General features: G+C 38.4%; 1 protein-coding gene across 1 annotated transcript; it reads right to left on the minus strand.

Moving 5' to 3' along the window:
• Window positions 1-21,342: 21,342 nt before the first annotated feature.
• On the minus strand, window positions 21,343-24,467 carry LOC107794068 (zinc finger BED domain-containing protein DAYSLEEPER). The gene is made up of 6 exons (XM_075241845.1): window positions 24,097-24,467; window positions 23,879-23,940; window positions 23,645-23,748; window positions 21,898-22,369; window positions 21,735-21,812; window positions 21,343-21,485 (listed from the first exon to the last, which is right to left on the minus strand). Exons 3-6 carry the CDS (start codon window positions 23,744-23,746, stop codon window positions 21,343-21,345), a joined length of 795 nt encoding a protein of 264 aa, XP_075097946.1. The 5' UTR covers window positions 23,747-23,748; window positions 23,879-23,940; window positions 24,097-24,467.
• Between the last annotated feature and the right edge of the window lie 2,191 nt (window positions 24,468-26,658).

The raw sequence follows: 26,658 nt of genomic DNA on the forward strand, positions 1-26,658 counted from the left end.
TCATTGTTTCCGGTCAAAGAGGGCCAGCTGTTGACGACCAATTTTGACTCTCCCTTTTAAAATTAATTTATTTATACTTAAATATTTACAATGAATATTTTGAAAGTATTTTTCCATCAATAAATACCTATTTTTTGTAAAAAATAAATAAGTATTAGCTTTGAAATTAATATCCTAGTATTAGCGTTATGTAATTAGAAATATACTTACTATTTTAATATTGTTAAAATAATTTCTAAAATATACCACATAGGATTTATAATTAATTTAATGAATTACTTCCTAAATATTGATTAATTAGATTACTATGTTAACAATTCAAAATTAGTGTTATCATTTGGAAAGATAAAGTATTTTAGAAATGATTAATTACAATGAATTAGTAGTATATATGATGATTATAATTTCTACTATATTTTATTGAAAATAATTAAGTTTATTTAAATTAATTTCAAAAGGGTTAAAAAACTAAAAGTTTACAATTGCAATTCCTCAATTAAATACCAAGTGGCTATTCCCTAAATTAATTCCAGCCCAATACCAGGCCTAATTCGGAATTGACCCAGTCCAAACACGCCATCCCCTTCCAACTTGGTAATCCATGCCATTCTAATTGAACCAATGAGATCGTACCACGTCACCCTCCCTTATCACTCACAAAATAAACACACCTACATCTGAACCATTGGTCTATGTAATCAATGGCTTACATTTAATCTCCGATTTTCTTTTGATTTTTAAACACCCGTCCAAAGATCTCATCTCTACCATCCAAATCCCATGATCCAATGGCCACCAAAATTCCTTTTAAAAAACCTTAAATGTCCAAAATTTCAGGGTCATTGATCACCAGATCCAACGGCCCAGATCTTATCTCCTATCTTTAACCTTAGAGACACCTCCCTATACCCCCAAAACCCTAAATCATTGGTCACCCTGCCCATCCGTCTATCTTTCCCCTTCCTCTCTCTCTTTTCTCTCAACCTCGGAGCCCAATCAATCACCAAACCTTGCACAAATTCGTGCAAGGTCATGAGTTTACCTAGAAAATCATCCTCTATGCCTTCTTTATCCGTGATTCTCATAGAATCCTTCCTCTCTCATCATCAAAATTCAAATCCCCCAAATATGAACCCTAACCCCCAGAGATGAAACCTCAAATCGCCATTGACCTTTCAAATCCATTGCATACAGGGTCATTTGTTTTGCTCATGTACTTCAAATCTTGTCACTCTTTCCATTTTCACCATTCGATTTCAAAGCCCTAATTGAAGAAGTCAGACCAAAAGGTAAAACTTCAACTCCCTAGATTTCTTCCTTCGCCTTTTTAAATCGAAGTAAGCCTAAGATGCTAGCTGGCTTCATCATTGATATTCGACACCTAGAGATCAAATTCAATGACCTATGGGTATTAGGGTTCTGACCTATGTTTTCTTACTCTTCAACGGTTGGTCTCTCACATATCTCATGCTCTGGTAATCGATACTGATTTTCCCTTTGTCTCTATATGATTTTCACTCGATTGTGCTTGCATCACCATCCCTTCGTTACTCTCCACTATCTATTTGAATCAGAAACCCTAATGCATTCACAACCACTATAAGTAGGAGCTTTTAATGTTCTCACCAAACAAATATCTAACATATTCAACATATAAAGCTAACATCCCTAACACACAAAATTTTTTTTACAACAAAGCTATCATGAAATCACTTAGAAAAATAGCAAACGTAGTGTTTGGTAGTAAAACCTAGTTAGAGTTCTAACTAGCTTTTAATTTCTTCTGATTCTGAGTCTTACACTGTTCGGGGAGAGTTATTGATTCTTTACGGCAAGAAAAGAGTCTTTTGTTTAGTTTGCTGCTCAAGAGGAGGTCAGTACACCTCCATCCTTTCTCTCTTAATTACTTCATTCAAAAATCATGAACGTGCTACTGTCTTCCTGTTAATTGCTTCGCATGTAATGTTTGTTATAGATTTGTAATTGTTAACTTTGGTTCACCATGACTTGTTGATGATCTGTCAGAAGCTGTTGTATTTATTTAATACTGATTAAGTAGCTGTATGACTTCAATCTCTGTATTAAACAGCCTATATGATTAAGCTGCACAACTTATCTTAATGATTTCTCACATCTACCTAGAATTCAGACTTTACTCTAATGTTCTGCTATCATCTTCATGCTTATCATGATGTATTCTCTTGAGTTCTGTTATTCTATACTTAGGTTCGGTGCTATAGTCTTCATGCTTATCATGCCATATTCTTTGAGTTCTGTTATGCTATATTTAGGGTTGTTGTTGCAGTTTTCATGCTTATCATGCCATGTTCTTTTGAGTTCTATTATTCTAAACTTGGGTTGCTGTTAAATGACTCTAGCTAGAACATACATGAAATTATATAGTGTGACCCCACTCACTTGGTCAAGGCTTTTGAGGTTTGAGTATTCAAAATGCTTTCCTTTCTTCACATAAATTCTTGCTAACCCTTAAGTGTTCTTTGAGTCTTCTTTATGAATGCTTCACATGCATGTCTAACTATTAGTTGCAAACATTCCTACTAGGATGAACTTTCCTGTGAACATCAGTGGTATTTGTTATGATCAACCTACCTCTTATGAGTCAGATTATAGTTGTGCCTGTTGTGGTAGAATGTTGACTGTTTCTATAATTTGAATACGGCTCCACCATGTTTAGTTATTCAACCTAGCATGTACAACTGATTTAAGTCTGTTTAGTATGATGTTTCCCCTATTCTTAGCCCCCTAATGATACTCATAACCTGATTCGGTAATGTTTGAGACTCATCTTGTCTTGTGAGGTTATAATCTTGATTGGAAATCTCTGTATGTGCGGGAGTTTGGTATAAACCTTGGTTTATCCCTCATGACTTCATATTTTGAACATTATTTTGAAATTATACTCAATCCTTCCTTTCCCCTGTCATTCTGGATTGAATCTGGTATATGAGAAACCTTCTATTGTTATCGATTGAGTACAACAACTTGCCTATGTTATTGTCTGAATTTTTACTCAGGATCTCAAAGGATTCAAGTAGTGTTACTGACATGTGTGTATGTTCATGATAATTTTTGGTATTAAACTAATATGTATGTTGAGGCATTAAGATCTGCATCCCAAAGGAGTTGCAACTCTAAACGGTGTGCTATTCATATTCGATTCCAATTGTATGTTTCTTTAGCATAAATAGTATGGTGTTCCTGCCTATGTGTATATTTGGAATTAGAGCTTCATGTTTGTCTAGTATGTTAATCAATCACCTCGAGCTGAAAGTATTGTCATAAGAAGTGGGGACTATTTCTATGTGTTTTTCCTGTGTTATTCCGCTAATGAAAAGTATGCTTCTGTGGGTAGGAAAATTCATAGTGGTTAGTTTGCATTGAAAGAGCCTCATTAGCATTCAAACCTATAGGGAAGAATTAGTCGCTGGCGGTTAAAGGTATTTGGGAGTAGAGTTTAACTCTAGGTTGGGCTGCTCTCCCGGGCACAAGCATTGCCCTGGGCCTCGAGACCCTTGGAAACTTTGAATTGTTGGGGAATTCAAAGGGGGTATTGGCCTTGAATAGAATTCTCTCATTAGACTTCAATTCATTGGCACTTATTACTCCCTTTGGGTTTGGTGTTTAATGACAACGAAAGGTGTTCAATGTGGATCATTTACTATACATAACCTCCACATTAGTATGATTTCCCTAGTATTTAAATATATTCAGCAATCTTTTCTTTTATTCTCTGCTTGCGAATTTCTTATAAATGAATAGGTATATAGTACTGTTATTCTAATGACCTTCTCTTTTCTTTTTTTTGACATGTACAATGATTTGGGCCTGCTAAGTTCTCTAAGAACTCAGGCCCATTTCCAGCCAAGCTATGTCTCAGAAGGTTCAAAGTCAGCTTTTGCTCTTCCCGATACTGTTGGTCCTGCTTCTTTGAGGCCCAAACCCCCTAGAGTCCTTTCTTTCCCTTCGCTCCTTTATAAACTGCTTTCGTTATTTTTATAGTTTCACTATGTTGTTACTCTTTACTGTGTTCATGTTGTTCTGCCTCACATATATATGACAATTGTATATTGGATTTCATGCTTTGTATTATCTTTTGGCTCACATAAATTAACTTAGGCAAGCCTTAATCAACCTAGGTTTAAAAGAGGCATTAGTTAGCAACTAATCCTACATCCGCTAGTCATGAACTATTATCAACCTATTATGCTTTGCTAACTCTTTTCCTAATCATTTTTGAAGCCCAAAGGCACCAGTCCCTCTTTAGAAAGGAAAATCAGAACTGAGTTGCGAGATTAATTTTTTTTAAAAGGAATCAACTATTTCAAAAAGATTAAAGTATTGTTGCTCCAAAAACAAAGGCTTTCAAACAGTTTTCTATTTAAAACAGAGGTACATCTTTGGATCATTTTCATTATACTTTCGCCTTATTAGAATAATATGAACTTCCATGATTTAGGAAATAAAGTTCTTTAACTTAGCTTCCCTTTTACACATTTTTATACAAACGTTCCATCTTTCAAAGTTCTTTTCAAGTTTATATATACTATCACTATTTTCCTAAAGGCGTTTCTTCAAATTCATCCCCTTTAAACCATATTATCCCCTAATATATGGAAAGCTACACTCTTTGAACACTAGTTAAGGCATAGTACAAATAATTAGTCCTAAATCTCACCGGTAATCTCACCGGTTAGCAGACTAATAAAGAATATAACCTTTAGTAATTAAATAGGTATCCTAGTATACCTTTAAATAATAGGTGGCGACTCTCTTTCATCAACAAAAGAGAAACCACAAGATGAATCTTGTTTTGATTAGACCAAAATATGGTGCAACACCTGCCCTATTCTTTGTTGCTATTTATTTGTTATGCTTTCTATTGTTAGTTTTATATTGATATTTTGCACGTGTTATTTAACTAGTGAGTGTCTTGACTTGATCCTCGTCACTACTCCATCGAGGTTAGACTTGGTACTTACTGTGTACCAATTGTGGTATACTCATACTACACTTCTGCACATTGTTTTGCAGATCCGAGTACCACAGAGCATGCGGGTCGTTAGTGAGTTGATCCCGAGCTGCTAGAGATTTCAAGGTATACCTATTGTCTCGCTCACAGGCCTCGGAGTCACCCTCTTTAGTTGCTTTATTACTATTTATGTATTCGAGACAGTGATGTACACTTTGAGACTCATTATGTACTTCTTGTAGAGCTTATGACTTAGTATTATCGGGTTTTTGGGATATGCGACTATTGTATTCCATTGTTGGTTATATTATGGCACTCTTCAACTTTCATTAATATTTAAGTTGGTATTTTATGTTGATCTCGTTATGTGTTAGGCTTACCTTAGGAACTAGGTGCCATTACGATCCTTAAGGTAGACTTTTGGTCATGACAAGTTGATATCAGAGCTCTAGGTTCACAGGTTCTACGAATCATAAGCAAGTTTAATAGAGTCTTACGGAACGGTAGGAAGACTTCTGTACTTATCTTCGAGAGGCTACAAAACTATTAGAAATTTTCACTTTTTTCATTCCCTATCGTGCAGATTTATTGATTTCAGACATTGAGCCTTTGACTTTCTATTCTCTCACAAATGGTGAGGATATGAGCTTTAGTTATCGATGATGCTGCCCCCGGTGTCGGTGTTGCAAGAGGCCGGGGCAAAGGCTAAGGCAGAAATGGAGCACGTTCTGTAGTGAGCGGTTGTGCTACGACCGCTATTGAGGAGCTACCGGTAGCTTCGGTTGGGGAGCAAGCGCATGTTGCTACCCCTAGACTTTAGGAGACTTTGGTGCATTTTATGGGCATGTTTGGTACCATGTTTGGTACCTTGGCTCAGAAGGGATTGATCCCGGTTACACCAGCTACTTCTCAAGCTAGGGAGGAGCTCAAACTCCTGCCGCCCGTACTCTAGAGTAATATTTCTCATGCTGATCAGTCTCCAAGTGGTATGTCGGTGCAGCCCGTGATTGCGGTTCAGCCTTAGGTTAGGCCAGTGGCGTCAGAGGAGGAGCATAAGAGGTTAGAGAGATTCAAGAAGTATTATCTTGCTACTTTCAATGGCGCAACTTCTAAGGATGCACATAGTTTTCTAGACTAGTGACACCATATTCTGGGCATTATGAGCATAGTGGAGGTGAGCAGGGTCGACCTTACTATTTTCCAGCCAACGGGGTAAGTATATAGATAATGGTAGGCTTATGAGGAGAGTGGGACAGTTGACGCAGTGCTACTTACTTGAGCTCAGTTCACTAATCTATTTTTGAGGGAGTTCGTTCCCAGACCCTCATGGATGTGTTACACATCGAGGTCGAGCAGTTGTTCTAGGGGAATATGACGGTGTCCGAGTATGCTATGAGGTTTATTCAGTTATCTTGTCATGCACCTGTTTGGTTTCTATTATTAGAGAGAGCCCGCAGATTTATTGAAGGACTTGGTTATGGTCTAAGATTTGGGATGGCACGGGAGCTGGAGACCGATACTTTATTTCAACAAGTTGTGGAGATCGCTAGGAGATTGGAGCGTATCCGCGGCAAGGAGAGAGGGGATAGGGAAGCCAAGAGTCCTCGAGATTTTGGAGGATTTAGTGATTTCCACTCTGCAATTTTAGCTCATCATGGAATAGGTTTTATCAGTCGACCAGTTCATTCTGCACTTCAGGTTAGATGCAGTGCTCCAGTATTCAGGGACCTTCCCGTGCACCCTCTACACAGGGTTCCTACAACGGTTATTCTAGTCGTTCGGGTCAAACTTAGTACTAGCAGCCACAGAGAGGTTGTTTCAAGTGTGGTCATACTAGGCACATGGTGAGGGATTATCCCAGACATAGGAGGGGTGGACCTTCACGTGGTACTCAGGCTATGGTTTCTACTCCAGTTGCTACTCCACCTGCACACCCAACTAGGGGTGGAGGACAGGCGGGTAATGGTCATCCAAGAGGGGGAGGCCAGTCCCGTTGTTATGCTTTTCCTAGTAGGACTGAGTTCATTGCATTAGATGCTAACATCACAGGTGTTGTTCCGGTTTGTCATAGAGATGCTTCAGTTTTAATTAATCCGGGTTCAACTTATTCATATGTGTCATCTTATTTTTCTTCATATTTGGATACGTCTCGTGATTCATTGAGTACTCTTGTTTATGTGTCTACGCTGTTAGGGATTCTATTATGGTAGACCGTGTCTATCATTCTTGTTTGGTCACTATTGGGGGTTATGATACTAGGGTTGACCTTATGCTACTCAATATGGTAGATTTTGATGTGATTTTAGGCATAGATTGGTTGTCTCCCTATCATTCTATTCTGGATTGCCCCGCTAAGACAGTGACGTTGGTGATGCTGAGGTTGATGAGGTTGGAGTGGAAAGGTTCAGTGGGTCATGTTCCTAGTAGGGTGGTGTCTTTCCTGAACGCACAACGGATGGTTGAGAAGGGGTGCTTGGAATACTTATCCTTTTTGAGGGATGTTAGTGATGATACTTCTACCATTGAGTCAATTTTGGTAGTGAGAGAGTTTCCAAATATGTTTCTAGTTGACCTACTGGGCATGCCACCCGATAGGGATATTAATTTTGGTATTGATTTGGTACCGGGCACTCATCCCATATCTATTCCACCATATCACATGGCACTTGTAGAGTTGAAGGAATTAAAGGAACATCCTCAGGAGTTGCTTGATAGGGGTTTCATCAGGCTGAGTGTTTTACCCTGGGGTGTTCTAGTTCTATTTGTGAAGAATAAAGACAGTTCTATAAGAATGTGTAATGACTACAGGCACCTGAAAAAGGTTAGTATCAAGAACAAGTACCCATTACTGCATATTGATGATTTATTTGACTAGCTTCAGGGTGCTAGCATATTCACGAAGATTGATTTGAGATCGGAGTACCATCAGTTGAAGATCCAGGCTTCAGATATTTTGAAGATGACTTTCAAGACTCGCTATGATCACTATGAGTTTTTGGTGATGTCTTATGGGCTGACCAATGCCCCAGCAGCCTTTATGCACTTGATGAACATCGTATCTCAGTCGTATCTTGATTTTTTCATCATCGTGTTCATTGATGATATATTGGTGTATTCTCGCAGCCGGGAGGATCATGAGCAACACTTGTGGATCGCGCTCTAGACTTTGAGGGAGAAGAAGTTATATGCTAAATTCTCCAAGTGCGAGTTTTGGCTTGATTCGGTGGCCTTATTGGGCCACATGGTGTCCAGTGAGGTGATTAAGGTGGATCCATAGAAGATTGCGGCAAATCAGAGTTGGCTTAGGCCTTCTACCACTACTGAGATCTGGAATTTTCTAGGGTTGGCTGGGTATTATCGCCATTTTGTGGAGGGTTTTTCATCTATAGTAGCCCCATTAACTAGATTGACTTAGAAGGATAACCATTTTAGGTGGTTTGATTAGTGTTAGGAGATCTTTTAGAAGCTCAAGATTGCCTTGACTACAGCTCCAGTTTTGGTTTTGCCTTCAACATCGGGTTCTTATACAGTCTATTATCATGCTTCACGGATTGGCATTGGGTATGCGTTAATGTATGAGAGTAGAGTGATTTCTTATGATTCGCGTCAGTTGAAGCCCCATGAGAAGAACTACCCAGTGCACGATTTGGAGTTGGCAGGCATTGTTCACATGCTGAAGATTTGGAGGCACTATCTTTACGGCGTGTCATATGAGGTGTTCACGGATCGCAGGAGTCTACAACACTTATTTGAGCAAAAGGATTTGAACCTGAGGTAACGAAAGGACTATGATATTACCATTCTTTATCATCCCGGAAAGCCAATATGGTGGCCGATGCTTTGAGTAGGAAGGCTGAGAGCATGAGTAGTCTTGATTTTATTCCAGTTGGAGAGAGATCGTTAGCTTTGGATGTTCAGGCTTTGGCCAAAAGGTTCATGAGGTTGGATGTTTCAGAGCCTAGTGGGGTTCTTTCCTACGTGATTTCATGGTCTTCTTTGTTTGAGTGCATCAAGGCATGTCAGTATGATGACCCCTACCTACTTGTCCTTAAGGACACAATGCCTCACAGTGATGCCCAAGGAAGTGACTATTGGTGATGATGGGGTACTGAGGCTTCAGGGCCGGATTTGTGTGCCTAATGTTGATGGGTTACGAGAGCTGATTTTGAGGAGGTCCATAGTTTGTGGTATTCCATTCATCTGAGCGTCACGAAGATGTACCGTGATTTAAAGCAAAACTACCGGTGGAGAAGAATGAAGAAAGATATTGTGGAGTATGTGACTCGGTGTTTGAACTTTCAGCAGGTTAAGTATGAGTATCAGAAACCGGGTGGTTTGCTTCAAAGGCTTGATATTTCGAAGTGGAAGTGGGAGCGTATAAGTATGATTTTTGTAGTTTCATTTCTATGGACCTTGAAGAGATTCGATGCAGTGTTGTTCATTATGGACAGACTGACCATGTCTGGACACGTCATTCCAGTCATGACTACCTACTCTTCAGAGCAGTTGACTCAGATTTATCTTCATAAGATTGTTCTCCTTCATGGTGTGCTGGTGTCCATTATCTTAGATCGAGGCACGTAGTTCACTCTAAAGAGCATGCAGCGTGAGTTGGTACATAAGTAGAGCTGAGTACAGTGTTTCATCCCCAGATAGATGGACAGTCCGAGCGCACTATTCAGATTTTGGAGGACATGTTGCGTGCATGAGTTATTGATTTGAGGGCTCATGGGACCAGTTTCTACTGCTAGGAGAGTTCGCCTACAACAACTATCACTCAAGCATCCAGATGGATCCGTACGAGGCCTTATATGGGAGGTGATGTCGTTCTCCGGTTGGTTGGTTTGAGCTTGGGGATACTAGGTTGTTGGGCAATGATTTGGTCCATGATGCTTTAGAGAAGGTGAATTTTATTCAAGATCGGCTTCGTACAGCACAGTCCAGGCATAAGATTTATGTGGATAAGAGGGTTTGTGATGTGGCATTTATGGTGGGTGAGAGGGTCCTACTTAGAGTTTCACCCATGAAGGGTGTGATGAGGTTCGGAAAGAAGGTCAAGTTGATCCCTCTGTATATTGGTACTTTTGAAGTTCTTGAGAGAGTGGGTGAGAAGGCTACAGACTTGCATTGCCACCCAGCTTATCGGGATTTCACTGGGTGTTCTATGTTTCCATGCTCCGAAAATATTATGGTGATCTGTCACATGTGTTATATTTCAATACGGTGCAGTTTGATGAGAACTTAGCTTATGAGGAGGAACTAGTGGCCATTTTGTACATGCAGGCTCAGAAGCTGAGGTCGAAGAACATTGTATCAGTGAAGGTTCAGTGGAGAGGTAAACCAGTCTAGGAGGCGACTTGGAAGATCGAGCAAGATATGTGGAGCCGATATTCTCACCTTTTTGGCACTTCGATTATGTTTCTATACTCGTTCAAGGAAAAACGTTTATTTAAGAGGGGAGAATGTAATGACCTGGCCGGTCGTTTTGAGTATTATAGACATGTTTCCCCTATTTGATGCTTTACACATATGTAATTGTGGTTATGTGACTTGCGGGGATGGTTGGTTTGATTTTGGGGAGGTTTTGGATTGATTTTAGACACATAGTCCCATGGTTGGAGGCTTAAGTTGTAAGAGTTGATCGAAATTTGACTTTTATAGCGATGACTCCATAATGGTGTTTTGATAGTTCCAATAGCTTCCTATGGTGAGTTTGGACTTAGGCATATGTCCGGATTTGGATTTGGAGGTTCCTAGGTTGTTTTGGCTTGAATTGGCGAAAATTGAAAAGTTGAAGGTTTGGAAGGTTGATAGGTTTGACCGAGGGTTGACTTTGTTGATATCGGGGTTGGATTATGATTCTGGGGGTTGGTATAGTTCTGTTGTGTCATTTGGGACTTGCATGCAAAATTTGTGGTCATTCCGAGTTTATTTCATATGGTTCGGCATGAGTTTTGAAAGTTGAAAGCTTATTAGTTCCTTAGGCTTGAATTGAGGTGCGATGCGTGGTTTCGATATTGTTTTGTGTTATTTGAGGCCTCGAGTAAGTTCATGTTATTTTTTGGGATTGGTTGGTGTAATTGGACGGGATCCCGGGGGCCTCACGTGTGTTTTGGACTGCTGATGGCTGATATCTGGTTTCCTTCACTGCGATCGTGACTAAGCAGTCGCGTTGGGCAATTAGGTGTCAGGAAGGTTTGTTCTATGTATTCACGAAGTAGGGGCAATGCTCGCAGAGCTTTGGGAGGCAGTGCCTTCACGATCGCGAGCGAAAAGCCGCGTTCGCGTTGAAGGAAAGGCAGCAGGGTTTAGTCGAACGTAAAGCCTTCTTGTTCGCGGGAGAAAGAGCGCGTTCATGTAGGCAAAATTGAGTTGGGCATCTCGTTCATGTCTGGGATGTCGTGTTTTGGAAGAATGAGCAGTTAGTATGTTAACTTTGGTCTTCACGATCGCAAAGGTTGCTCCGCGATCGTGATTTGTATACATTGGCAGACCACTTAAGTACTCTATTTCAAGGGATTTGGTTATTTTATCACATTTTGAGTTATAAAGCTCGGATTTTGGCAATTTTGGAGGAAATTTTCACGATTTAGATTATGGTAAGTATTTTTGACTTGGATTTCTTTATTATCCACGATTCCAACCTTGATTTTTATAATTGTTTGATGAATCTAATTGGAGAAATTAGGAATTTTAGTAAAACCTTTTCTAAAGTAAAAATGGATGATTTGAAGGTCGATTTGGGCTCGAAATTGGACGGAACACATATATTTGGACTCGCATCGGAATGGGGGTTCAGAATTTGTGAGTTTTGTCGGGATCTGTGTTGTGCCCGGATTTGACGTTTTGGGTTCACTTTGCATAATTGACCCAGGATCTGAGCTTTAACATTTGGGCTTGTGTCCTATGACTTTTATTAATATTATTAAGTTGTTTTGGCTAGATTCAATCCATCAGGAGGTTGATTCATGCGGGAAGTCTTCTTAGAGAATTGACTTAGCTTGTTGGAGGTAAGTATCTTACCTAACTTTGTGTGGGAGAATTTTCCCTTAGGATTTGGCCTGATTTTCATTATTGTGCTATGTGAAATGACGTGTACATAAGGTGACAAGTGTGTCCACGAGCGTATGTATTGGTTGTGACCGGATTAGACTTTATGCTATTAATATGCCTTGATTTGGAGTTGTTTATTATACGAAACATGCTTTTATTTTGTTGTTAACTCCCTGCACCCTTATATTATTGTTATGATTCTTGTACACGTTGTTGTTGAGCCGTAGGCTATATCTTGTTGTGACATTAGTATTGTTGTTTTGGTAATATTGTGGCACATGTGTATGTGTTGTGCGGATTGATTGTTATTGTCTAGAGTATAAGGGTGGCGAGATGCGCATGTGGCGGCATAAGGGTGGTGTTATTGATGCGCATGCGGAAAGATAAGGGGGCTAATGAACGTGCTGCAGGTAAGGAGAAATACTTCATTGTGATGCACACACGGTGAGATAAGGGGGCTTATGCGCGTGTAGCTATATAAGGGGAAATATCTCAATGTGAAACTCATGCGGCATCATAAGGGTGTCTTGTTGATTATGATATTTGGTGTTTTGGGGTGATATGTGGTCAACAAAAGGTCAACCTAGGTTCACATAGTCAAAACTTGATCCAACGTCAAATCTCATTGACCCATAATACCACGAGTACAAATATGTAGCTAGTTTTCAAATTTGTATTCAAATTAGTGTTCAAAACTCCAAAATACACGCTCTTAAGTTGTAGAGAAAAATCTCAAATTTTACTCTTAAATTTTATATTTTTAGTATAGAAATCTACGAGAAATCAAGATATATGATCAAATCGAATTAAGAATTAATTACCCTCAAGATTGGAGTGTAAAGCCTTTTCAAAACCTTCTCCTCTCGTTCTCCAAAACTTATAAATGGTAAAAATAAGCTAACTCTGAAAATCTGGTCAGTAAATACCCCTTGTCCAAAATCATTAATTACGATCATGACATGCCTCACACGATCGCAAAGACCATTGGTCGGGCCCTCTATGCAACCACAAACTCCCTCACGTGGTTGTGATGCATCAGCAGACAGACCTACGCGATCACGCACCTATTCAAACGATCTCGATGCACATCCTGCCAAAGCTACACGATCTCGAACTTCTCCACGTGACCCCGTGATCAATCTCTTATATGCCATGCGACCTATGCCAATCGATCGCGATTTACCCCACTGATAGTATAAAACCAACAATCTAACTAAATCTGAAATTCTCTAAAACCATCTTTAAACTCACCCAAGCCCTAGGGACCCTATCCGATCATCTTAATAAGTCTATATACCCTATACAAACTTGTCCAAAGGCTCAAAAATACTTTAAAAAAATATCAAAACCAAGAATCGCATTTCAAATAAAATATCTCAAATTTTCTTAAGTTCAAAGTCTCAACTTTTGACTAGAAGCACGAATCTGCCACAAGACATCTGAGACCCGAACCAAATATATGTACAAGCCCAATGTCATTATTTGGACCTATTGGAGCCTTCAAATTACCAATCAGGGGTCATTTACCTATAATGTTAACTTGCTCAATTCTTTCAACCTTAAGTTTATAGTTAGGAATTAAGTGTTCAAATCACTCCTGAACCCCGCGGGAACCAAACCATCCATCTCCACAAGTCATAAAATATAAAAACAACCTACGGGAAGTATCAAATAAGGGAATGGGGTTATAGTCTTCAAAAATACCAGTCGGATTATTACATTCTCCACCTCTTAAAAAGTTGTTCGTCTTCGAATGGGTTTAAAATGTACCTAAATGGCTAAAAAAGTATGAATATCTGCTTCACGTATCTGACTCGGTCTCCAAGTAGCCTCCTCGCTCGGTTGTCTTTTTCTAAGCCCCTTCAGTGAAGCAATATCTTTTGATCTCAACTTTTGAATCTATCCATCCAAATAGCTACCGGATTTTTTTATAGGCTAAATTTTCATCTAGATGCACTATGCTGAAGTCCAAAGCATGTGATTTATTTTCATTATGTCTCCAAAGCATAGAAATATAAAATACTGAATATATTATTAAAATATTAGGAGGCCAAGAAAACCTGTAAGCAACCTTACCAACTCTCTCCAACACCTCAAATAAACCAATAAACCTCAGAATCAACTTGCCATGTTTCCCAAGCCTCATCACTCTCTTCATGGGTAAAACTTTCAGAAGTACCTTCTCTCCCTCTATAAATTTCACATCACAAACCTTCATGTCTGCATAATTCTTCTACCTACTCTGAGTTGTTCGAGGTCGTTCTTGAATCAACTTCACTTTCTCTAACGCATCACGAACCAAATTTGTACTCGATAACCTAACCTTACCAGGCTCAAACTAACTAACTGGAGAATGACACCGTCTATCATATAAATCCTTACACAGAGCCATCTGAATGCTGGACTTATACTTATTATTGAAAGTAAACTCAACCCAAATGTAAGAATTGATCCCAATAACCTTCAAAGACAATAACACAATCTCGCATCTTGTCCTCAAGAGTCTGAATAGTCCACTCTGACTGACCATCTGTCTGTGGGTGAAAAGTCGTGCTATGGTCAAGTTGTATACCCAACTCCCATTGAACAGATCTCTAAAAAGTGAGATGTGAACTAAGTGTCACATTCTCAAATGATAAATATAAGCATGCCACGCAAACAAACTACCTCCCAAATGTAAATCTGAGCTAATCTTTCCAAAGTATATGTTGTCAACACTGGTATGAAGTGCGCAGAATTGGTCAACCTATCCACAACGACCCAAATAATATTAAATGTTGGGTCCAACGTACACGCAAGTATATACAGTCGACAAGTAATAAAGTGATGAAAAAGTATCATCCCACAAGGATTTATGATTAACTATTGTCCAACCTAAACTACTTATAAGTTAATTGCTCTAGCGGTTATGAAGAAGATGATTGTGATTTTACGACTAAAGTTACTGCAAAACTAACAAACAAGAAAGAAAACAAGGATGCAAATAGTGCAAACAAACACTTAGGAGAAATTCAGTGAGATAGGAATATTCTGGGGTTATGGGATTAACGCCTCTCCTATTGTATTTTTTCGATTGATTCAATTAATTGATCTATCTAATTTATTGGTTAACAGGGTGTATTATGCTCACGAATTTCTTTCTACGCGTTGCTCGCCTATTTAAGCCAACCTAATCGTATACGTTTATAGAATCCGAATTAACAAGAATGCATGTATATCTCACACAAAAATAATCAAGTAAGGCAACTAGAATATTTCTATCCTAATCACGAATCTATTCTCCGATTTTTGGATTTAAGAACTTACTTTATTCAATCTTATGCATAATCTATAGTTCTCAGTTTCGAGTTCAACTATAAATTTGTAGATAGTATTCTACCGTTAGCTACGCAGTAAAATAATTAAGTGCAAGATTGAATAAATTAATTAATATAATATTTCGAGCAATATCATCAACCGTCAAACAACAATAGTCAGTAACAACTTATAAACCCGGAATAAAGGGGTTTCTAGCCACGCATATTCATAACAATCAAAGTATTATTTTAAACATAAAATCTATGAATAATAGATGAAGGATGGATGAGTCGATGAAATATGTGCTCCCTTCGTGTTTCTAAACCCTTGCCGCCTTCACAATCGAGTAGGAAAATTTAATTTGCGGATTGGGAAAGGGACCAGGCCACTATCCTCGCAAGGCCTGGATTGGGGAGAGATATTTCCCTTGCGGCACGAGTCTTAGCACCTGATTCTCCTCGCCAAAAGCCAGACGTCGCCTAGCCTGACGCCTAGTTCTTGGCCTCGCTCGATTTTTTCCTTTTCGTGCTCTTTAATTGTATTTTCAGCATCCTTGCGTGCACCCTTCACTCATTTTAATCTTCTAACGATCCTAAATATAAAACCAACTCAATTAAGCTTAAACATCGCACATATCAACATTAAAATACCAAAATATAAGGTAATCAATACACTAAAAACATACATTTATAGTAAAATATCACTACCCCACACTTAAACATTGCTCGTTCTTGAGTCAACCAATAATTACACTATCTTTGAGCACTTTTTTTTAAAACAATCGAAGCATACTTCACCAATGAATATGGTTGATTGCAACAATTAAACTTAGCATATGCATTCAAAACACACTTCCCTTTTACTTATTCCAAACTTCAAGAAAAAAAGTTTCATAGCAAAGATAACATGCTTATAACACTCCTAGACTCAAGACCCGATTCAATGTCACAATACACTCATAGCTTAAAAACTCAACATCATAGAGAAGTCTAATAATGTTATTTATCCCTCGTGAAACCATATGCCCTCACAATAAAATCAAAGAGAGTAAGTAGAATTCACACATTCGAATCTCATGATCAAATATAGTTTAAGAACTCACATATATCAAAGAAATCGCTCACTCTCACAAAGAAGTTACATACATACAAAAGGTACCATAGGCTTTCCCTTTATTTAAACCTCTGCTAATGTTGGCTCGCTTGATCTAAAATCAATTAGGACTTTCTTATAGTTGTAATGTGGGCTAAGGGACGGGTAGGATATATTTTAGGAATAGTGGATTACCCTCCTATGCACTTTAACACATCACAAAATTAATTTTAAGCACATTATTTTTCAATACCAACTTCAATTTCACAAACAATATCACCTCCAAAGACATTCCCTTTTACTTTAAGCACTACTTTAATTTATATCCCACTAGCAAGACAAGATATTAATTTATTTATCTATACCCATTTTTTAAAGATTTTTTTTCTCAACAACAACTTTTTCTCTTTTGTAATTTTTATCTTCTTTACAATTCTCGCTAGCGGATATCTTACGATACAAGTGCACCTTTTTTTCTTTTATTGGTTCCACTCAAAAGCCACCCAAGTTCCCTCCATGCTTCTTCTAGCGCTCCTTTATACTTAAAGTGCCTTAAGAGGTCAAAGGATCAAAGCAATATCAGTTAAGAACAAAAAGGATATAGGCTTGTAATATAAGTGCCAAATAAACGTTTATAGGCTCAAAAGGGTTAACTAGGGATAGTTTTTGTTTGTGATACCTAGTAAGCTCAAAATGATCAAAGAAGGCCTAAAATTATTTTTCAAATCGGGAATCACCTAAAATTTCGCTTCAACTCACATGCTGGATAAGTTCTAGACTCAATTAGAATGACATGAACTACACAAAAAAAAACCTCACTACACATGGCACATGACTCACTAAGGACGGTACCATTCTGACTCTCAAACTATATCAAGTATTTACGGATCCATAAGAGATTTAACATTAAGCACAAAGTAAATACTAGTCAAGAAAACGAGACATAGGCATCACAAGACATGCAATCTAATTCACCAAGGAATCATAAAACAATTTGAACACATAGGGATTATACTATACATGTCAAAGACTAAATATGATACTATCAAACAAGTTAAAGGAGCCTAGGTTCATCATTCTTCCTCCTTTTATTTTGTAAATACTAATCTACTCTAAAAATACAAACTATGACTCGGTTCAAACTACATCCTATGGAAAAGAACCGAGGCACAAATTAAAATCACGGGCGATTATTACTACCTAAAGAAAACTAAAAGACATATTCTTTGATTTTTTATTTTTTAATTATTTTGTGCTTTTTGTTAGACTTTAATCCCTCAAGAAAAATATGTACGAGAAAACAAAAAGCTAATCTAAATCTAGACTATTAAAAATGAAAAAATAAGAAACTAAAAGACACTAATATACTATTTAGAGAACAATGAGAATCCCCACCCCACACTTATTCATGCAATGTCCTTAGTGCTTATAAAAAATAAATAAAATCAAGAAGGGTGGTAAAGAAACTCCCTGATCACTCCTCGTCATCCTCATCATCATAAAAGGCTTTATCATCAGCCTCCAAGTCAATATCATCATTAGCTCCAACATCCCCATCATCATCTTCATCAGCCTCCTGCTCGGGCTATACTGGCTCAGGCTCTGAATGCTCCGGGGTATTCATATTTTCATCATCAGGCAACCTCTGGCCGTCACCAATCCCAACTAAATGCTGAGCATGAGCATTGAGCAGATAACGCTCATTCAAGTTTGCTCCTTCCTCTGGAGTCGTTTCCCACCCATCAATCCGCAATTGCAGGTCTAGCATCCCATAGAAGTGGGACATAAAACTATCATCACGAGCCTGACGCTCGGCACCAATCATCATCACCATCTTTATCCCGTATGCTAGTAATGTCGGTCTCTTGGAGTGCCACCGGAAAGATCATGTCAAATTCTTACTCCTCAACTACCTCTTCCTTTCTCGGTTATTGTGTCCGCATATTTCTAAAAAACAATTGATCCACCTTCTTACTTTTCCTCACCTACGCCATCTGGTGGACTATCAAATGACCCACATTTACTTTTGTCTTATCATCAATAAGTACCACAAATATACCCTCTCACGCCTAATATGGTTGTCGCGCTCGCAGGGTAATAATCAAGCATTAATCAACTGCAACCATACTTTAACCATAAATTTCAGCTTCTTTTTTGGGAATTTTATATGAAGGTGAGTGTTATTATCACGGACCCAGGAAACAATAGAGGTGACACCACACAAGGTATGTAGAATCTCTTGATAAGTTGGTCGGGCGATGAAGTTTCCCAATGGATCATGCCAGACATCAGATGCCCCCAAGTGAGCACAAAGGGCATAAGAAAAGATATCAATCAATGTCCCCCGAATTGGCACTAACTGCTCCTCATCTTCTGGATCCCATCTAGCATAGAACTCATGAACTAAGCTTGCATTGATGTAACCCAGATTTTTGAATACATATCTCAGACCCAAATCATGGATAGATCACCAAATAGACTGATGCTTAGATTTCAACCGGTGCTCCCCCACCTCTAAGTCCGGATGCATGTGTTTTTGCCGATAAATCTTATACTACCTTTTGGCCAATGGGGGTATGCTCTGATCCCATATTCGTGCACACCCCTAGGCCTTGGTCGTGATGCTGCCATAACCACAACCAAACGTATTCCTTTTCTTGACTATTAGATATAGCCTCTCCTCAATTCTTCTTCTTAGGTGGCGGTGCATAAGATATCTTTTTCGTGGTGGGGGATGTGGCCATGCCCTTACCTTTTTCCATAGGTTGTGCACTTGGGCTTTGGACGTAACATTTTGTACCTGTACATGTTTATGTTAGTCAACTCAGAGGGCCATGAATCAAAGAAAAAAGTGGTCCTAACGACCCTACTCTCAAGAATTTAGCACATAACTTGCAAGTTAATCAAGGCTACTCAGACTTCACCTCATTAAATCAAGCATGAGTGTATTCTCAAGAAAACTAGCACATATGGGAAGATAATATATGTACCCTACCTGAAACACTTACCCTGCCTCCGGTAAGCCACCCCACACTTAAAGTTTATGATAGGTAAACTTACAAACCACTAGTGTATCAATCCCAGAGAGTCGGGTTCCAATTGGGACAAAAATTTCCTTTGAGACAATTTAGCGATAATTTGGTGCGCACTAGTTACGGGTAAGCTTTTGTGTGGGTGAGGGTTTGCCTCACTCTCTCAAACTGGCTTGGGATTTGAGTGTAAACACTCCTCAAGAAATAAGCATACTACTTCTATGGGGTTGGGACATGCATGCACAATTTTACCATTACAACTTTCAAAAGGGTTGCATGTGTTCATAAACTTCTAATAAAACCACATAGAGGAGAGATAGAGAGAGATAGAGAGAGAGGAAATTCATACATGTATATGTTAAAGAGGGAGTGTGTGATGTAGAGCTAATGTTGTGATTTTTGTGTGTGTGATTAAGGGGTGTTGCGAGGTCCTTGAGTGAGAGAGAGAGACAGAGAGAGATGGGAAGTTAGGGTTTGCCAGTGTGTTTGGGTCGTGGGGCAACTGATACGGGGATTTAAGGGGGTGGGCGTGTGTTTAAGAGAAAAGAAAAAAAGATAGCTTATTTGGGCCTCGCGAGGCTCCTTGCGTGACTGGACTGGCAACGCGGAGTATGGGTAGGAGTGGTAAACGGACGGGTCGGGTCGGATATGGTTCGGATCGAAACGGATAATGGAAAAACGGATAAATTATCCGACCCGATATATATTTAATACGGATAATAAACGAGTTAACCGGCGAATAAAATGAGTAACCATATTATCCATCCATGGCTTCACATTTGCCTCAAGCTCTAATATGAATTTGCTGCCCCTTGCAAGCAACAAAAGAATATTTTTTTGATATCAAATCAGTGACTTAGAGCAATTTCGAGATCATCTATGTCTCTAAGCTAAATATTGTTTTATGTCAATATAATTCAATAATTTATATACGCGCACTCACACATAAGAAAATCTGTTTTTGTCATATTAAAATATATTTTCTCGGTGAAGAAAATTTAACCGAACTGCAAAATCACAACTAAGAGAACAGCTTGAGCTGACTCAAGCATTAACATATTCTTATTAAAAAACAAAAATAATCTCGTATTACTGTCAATTTTTTCATCATACAAAAAGTTTGTACCAAAGCAAATTTACCTCCTTCATATGAAGTTTCAAATAAAGTGCCTAACTACTAATGCTGACACTATTGATATCTTTTTGTCATTTCGAAAATATACTGTAATGAGTTCCTAGCTACATGGTACATATATTTTTATAGCAATTTATTTTTGATAAGGTAATATTTATAGCAAGTTTAACAGTATCAAAACATGTGACTTTAATATTTCCAACTGAGTATTATGATTAAATATAAAAAAATATAAAAAATTCACTAAAACTCTTCATTTTCAATTCAAGTAGTAGGGGGTTGACTAGTTCTTCATCAACAAATTCTCTATCCATTCTCTTCATTTTCTCGTTCCCTCATCCATTTTGTCATCTGCAATTCCTTTTTTTTTACACCACTGCAACCAAGAGGAAAAAGATCATATTTTTACATCACTGCAACCAGCAGGAATCAAGAATGGTGCATTTTAAACCAGATAACAAAATACATTGAATGCACTGGCAACATACATTGAAATGCACCAGCAAAATATAATGAAATACACCAGCAAAATACATCGAAATACAGAAAATCAGCTGTACTTAGATAAATCTGTCCAATTTTGCGAATATGAGTAAATAACAGGAGGAGAAAATCAGCCCAAACAATGCAGAAACAGTGTTGAAAAAAACAGCTCAAACTGTGCAGAAACAGGACAGGCTTTAGGCAGCAGCAATGCAGAAGTTTAGGCTACAGAAAAATCCTGCAACGCTCACAGCTGGTACCTAGATTTTCTGGACAAAAACAACAGTGCATGAGCTTCTAAAACTGGCTTGTAGACCCTTCAATTTACTGTTAAGAATGCTGCTCAAATCCTGCTGAACTGATGCCCGAAACAGTACAAATATTGCACTCAAACTATAGAAATCTGCATCATATGTTGTCGGCCGAATGGTTATGCAATTAGACAAGTACAAGCAAGTCATTTGTGTGAGATGCATAGACCCTTCCGTTCACCAATCATGGCATCATAATTAAATTAATCACCAAAAGCATCAGTATATACTGCTAAGATATGAATCTTAGCAGCAGAACATCATAAATATTAGAATAGTTGGTTCAATAGAATCCCAAAAGTACAAGAAAATAGAAAGAGAACAACAGAGGGCACTCTTACCTCTAAGTTTCGCAAGATAAGGTTGAAGATCAATAGCAATCTCATCTTCTTCATCAGAGTCGGATCCATCATCAAGATCTTATACAATTTAAAAAGAAAAAATATTACAGTTTATTAGTTTTTCAAAAAAAGAAATAAACCAATCTAGAGAAGATTAATTTACCTTCTCTTCCACAAATCCAATCTCTAGTACATAGCTTTGCCTCGGCATTTGCGGGAAGAATAGAACTTTGAAACTTTTCAATGACACGACCACCTATGCTAAATGCAGATTCAGAGGCTACTGTGGTGATTGGAACACTCAAGATATCTCGTGCCATTAATGAGAGTTCTGGATACCTTTGCCTGTTATCCTTCCAATATCCAAGTACATCCAGATTCGGATTTGTTTTACGGTCAAGATTAGCTTCCTCCAAATACAAGTCTAGTTGTGTTTTACCGGTACTTGACTCCAACTGACTTTCAAACTCATCAAACTCATCAAATGCATCCCTCATTTCGTTGCTACCACTACTACAAGCTTGATCCCCCGATAACGAGGTTGTAGTCGAAGGTATCAAGTACTCTTTGAATAATAATTGTAAGTTATCTTCAATAGCCTTCACTTTTTCATTAGCAATCTCCTCAGGATGAAGCTTTGAAAAGCAAAACTTAACAAACTTCAATTTATATCGAGTGTCAAGGACAATAGCTATAGATAAAATGACACTATATGACTCCCAATATTTCTTAAACTTTCCCAACATCAAAGAGCCCATCTCACTCATCACTGAATCTCCACTGTTTTTTTGTTCTTCCAATAACATTTCAATTCTCCATACGTTAGGAAGATACAAATTAGCCGTGGGGTATTTACATACAGAAAACAAGGTCATAATGTCATAAAATGGCTTCAACAACTTAGCTATAATCTCAACCCTTTTCTATTCATCTTCAGAAAGGTCATGTCTAAAATCAACGTCAAGCAAGTTATAGTGAATATAAGCTTGCCGATAAAGAAGAGCACTTTCAAACATTTGGTAGGTGGAGTTCCACCGAATAGGCATATCTTGACGTAGCTTCTTAGAACATGGTAGACCAAGATTACTAAGACACTCCACAAATTTTATTATTCTTGTTTCTGAATTCTTGATATGCTTAACACCTTCTCTAATTTTTGCAATAGCTACATCAGCCTTCTCTAAGCCCGTCTTCACAATTGAGTTCAAAATGTGATTCCCACAACGAACATGAAGAAATTTTCCGTCACAAATTAGTGAACGCATCAAAGACAAATGATTCTTTAAACTATTTACTACATCATTATTGCAAGTAGCATTATCCAAAGTAAGGGTAAAGATTTTCTTTTCGATTCCCCATTCTTTAAGAAAGTTAATCAATAAGGGACCTAAAATCGCACTCGAATGTGGAGGAGGAATATGACGAAAAATCAACACCCTCTTCTGAAGCACCCAATTCAAATTCACATAATGAGCCGCTACATATAGCCATTAGATGCTAATGAAGTCCACATATGTGATGTTAAACACACTCTACTAGGAATAATGACAAGCTCATTTTTTAGAAGTTCTTTTTCGCTTGCATACATATTCAAGATATCTGACTTGGCTGTACTTTTTGATATGTGCTTCGCTACTGGATTTAAATATGAATGAAGGTCCCTGATGCCTTTATGAAATACAAAACTTAAAGCATAGTTATGCTGACTATGGCTAACGATATTTTTTCTCGATAAACTTTCTGATCTATCGGTTCACTTTGACCCTCTTTTGCATTATTCAACGGATGTTTTATCAATAAATGTCGCTTCGAATTTGATGTTACAAATTTAGGATTGTATATGTAGTCTATTTACAAAGCGTGCATTGGACTTTAAACTTTCCATCACTAGAAATACTAGGCTCTGTTACCTTAACAAAAGAATCCCAAACAGTGGAAATTTGTCTTTTTGATCGTTTTAGCGTAAGTGAAGAGCTTTGTTCACAAGAATTAGCAATACCTTCCATCGACATCTCTATCAAAAGATGAAGTAAACAGTAGGAATTAGGCTCGATATAAATTAATTTATTAATAAGTAACAGAGAATGCAATACTCTGGAGTTAAAAATTACATCTAATCTTGGCTTACTCAGCGTTTTTCTCACCTTTGAGATTGCTGTAACACTTTCACTCTTGTTTTAAGCTTCAAATACTCCTGGTAGGTGTTCTATTTTCACAAAACCAAAGCAAGCAAATCAATTTGCTCAATGTTAGTCACCAACATTAACTTTTACACTATTTTCAGGTGAAAACTGAACTATTTCCTAAATTTTCAACAAACTTTAATTTGAGAAATTATAAGGCTCGAGGAAGAAGAACGAACCTGTTAATCTGTTGAAGGTTGGCTTCCTTCAAGTGCAGCATAATTGTATTAAGATTCCGAGTTCAAAACGCTGGGATTTCAAAATGCTTTGTTTGAAAACGCTTCCTTCAATCTCTTGGTTTGCCCACTGGGATTTCAAAATGCTTCCAAGTTTCAACTAACCAAAATATTGTGAAAGGAAATTGAAGCCTAGAGAGGAGAGAATTATCGGAAGTTGGAACTCATCGGAGAAGTTGCCGGCGATGCGTTGGGAAGAAACGGAGAGATTTGAGGAATTGGAAATTTAGGGCTTTTCTATTGAAGTGGTGAAAATAGCCGACAGTAGCAAGCGAGTGGGGCGGGCAAGGGTTAATACGAGCTACTGCTCGCGCCTGGCTAGGCGATGCAAGGACTGTGGTGAGGTAGGGACCTTACTAGGTGTCACGACCCAATTTCATATTAGGTAGTGAAGGCGCCTAACGCCACCGCTAGGCAAGCCAACTGTGAGCTAGTCACATGATTTCCTCTTTTTAACAAATTCTTTTCCAAGTAATTAAACTTTCCTTAATAAAAAAGAATTTGAGAAATAACAGATCTAAAATAAATAACACGAAAGCAACTGTGTGCAACCATAATCATAGAATAAAACCAAAATCGCAAGTCTACTAGTGTGTGCCAAGACCTGGTGTCACAAGTATATGAGCATCTAGTAGAATATACAAAAGAATACTAGTCTATTGTCCGAAGTGAAATAGACAGAAAAAAATATAATCAAAGAAAAGACTCCAGCTGCTGCAAAACGGGCTTAGAAGGTAGCTCACCGTGAAGCCTCGAAGTGGTAATCAAGTGCGCGCGCTGGACTGATATCCAGATGCACTGCCTCAGATCCTGCACATTTAAGTGCAGAAGTATAGCGTGAGTACATAAACAATATTTACCCAGTAAGTATCCAGTCTAACATCGAAAAAGTAGTGATTAGGGATCGACTTTGACACTTACTATGGGCTAACAATAATATGTCACAATTTTAATTAAGCATGGATTACAAGAAGAATACTGAAAGCCCAATAACAGGAAACAATAAATAATCCTTTCACCAATATTAAGTCCCAAATTTAGTTTTCCATCATCTAACAATTTATATCTCAAGCCAAATAAGCAATATCAATTATAATTGGTTCCAAAGATTTATCATGCGCAAATTATGCTGAGGTCGTACGGCCCGATCCAACATAATATTTAAACTGTGTACTGCAGAGGGTCGAACGGCACGAACCATAGATGCATCTATCTTCTACCGAGGCGTTCGGCCCGCTCCACAAATAGAAAAATATTTTAAGAAAAACACAAATTCTCAATAACAGTCAAGTGTTCCATTCACAACTTCAAGTAGGGTACAAACATTGTAAGTATAGCATGATATGGGTCATAGACAACCCAGACAATTGCATAATTAGTAGCTACATACAAACTCTCGTAACCTCGTGCGTACGTAGCCCCTACAAATAGAAGCACATTTTAATTCAATTCACCTATGGGGTTAATTCCCTCTTACAAGGTTAGAAAAGAGACTTATTGGGTGCATGTTATATATAAACTAATCAAATAGTATATAAACTAATAAATACATGCTCAAAAGTTCGTATCTCAATTATTAAAGAAGTTACCCAATCCTAAATGTAAGATTCTTAAAATTCACCCCCGGGACCACTTGCCCGGATTTCGAAAATTTTCTAAGAAAGTTGTTACCCATAACCTTATGAACTCAAATATATGATTTTTACTGGATTCCATAACGAATTTCATGATTGAATCTCATTTTTATCAAAAACCTAGGCTTTTCTCCTAAACCCATGCTTTTCACTAATTTACATGTTATAATTTACCCATAAGTTATGTATTTGACCCATATTTGGTAGGAATTACTTACCTCAAGTTGTTAGATGAAAATCCTCTCTCTAAGAGCTCTAAGAATCACCCAACAATGGAATAAATGAAGGATTCTCCCTTCAGCGGTTTCCGCACCTATGGAGGGACTTTCGATTCTGCGGGACCGCTTTTGCAGTCAAAAGTCCGCTTCTATGGAACCGGCCTGGCCACTCACCCATCGCACCTGCGGAGCCAGGGCCTCTCCTGCGCAACCGCTCCTGCGGCCGACTCTTTCGCACCTGCGAACACAGCCGCTTCTGCGGTCAGAGTCATCGCACCTGCGCGTTCGCAGGTGTGCCAAACTCCTCGGTCCTGCTGATCCTAGGCAGCCTTGGCTTGCTCTCTTCTGCGGCTCCTAGCTTGCAAGCACAGGTGCGATTACACCAGCAGCTGGGAACTTCAGCTATTGCTCCTAAGTTTCAACTTGGTCCGAGCCTCGTCCGATCGATACCTTGGGCCCCCGAGGCCCCGCCCGAACATACAGACAAGTTTGAAATCATAAAACGAACCCGCTCGAACTCTCGTAACGCCCAAAATGACATTAAAACTAATAATCACACCCCAAACCAATTGGATCAAAATTATGAACTTTAAGTTTTTCAATTTACTCCCAAACGCCGAAACGTACTTACACTGCTCGGATTGATACTAAAT

The sequence above is a fragment of the Nicotiana tabacum genome, chromosome 21 (assembly GCF_000715075.1).
Source record: "Nicotiana tabacum cultivar K326 chromosome 21, ASM71507v2, whole genome shotgun sequence".
Classification (NCBI taxonomy): domain Eukaryota; kingdom Viridiplantae; phylum Streptophyta; class Magnoliopsida; order Solanales; family Solanaceae; genus Nicotiana; species Nicotiana tabacum.

What these genes read in the sequence shown, in the direction of transcription:
- LOC107794068 (XM_075241845.1), bottom strand. Translation starts at nt 23,746, where the DNA reads ATGTCGATGGAAGGTATTGCTAATTCTTGTGAACAAAGCTCTTCACTT. An exon ending in TTGGATTTGTGGAAGAGAAG is followed by an intron (nt 21,813 to 21,897) that starts GTAAATTAATCT and finishes AAATTGTATAAG; the next exon opens with ATCTTGATGATGGATCCGAC. An exon ending in TTATCTTGCGAAACTTAGAG is followed by an intron (nt 21,486 to 21,734) that starts GTAAGAGTGCCC and finishes CATATGATGCAG; the next exon opens with ATTTCTATAGTTTGAGTGCA.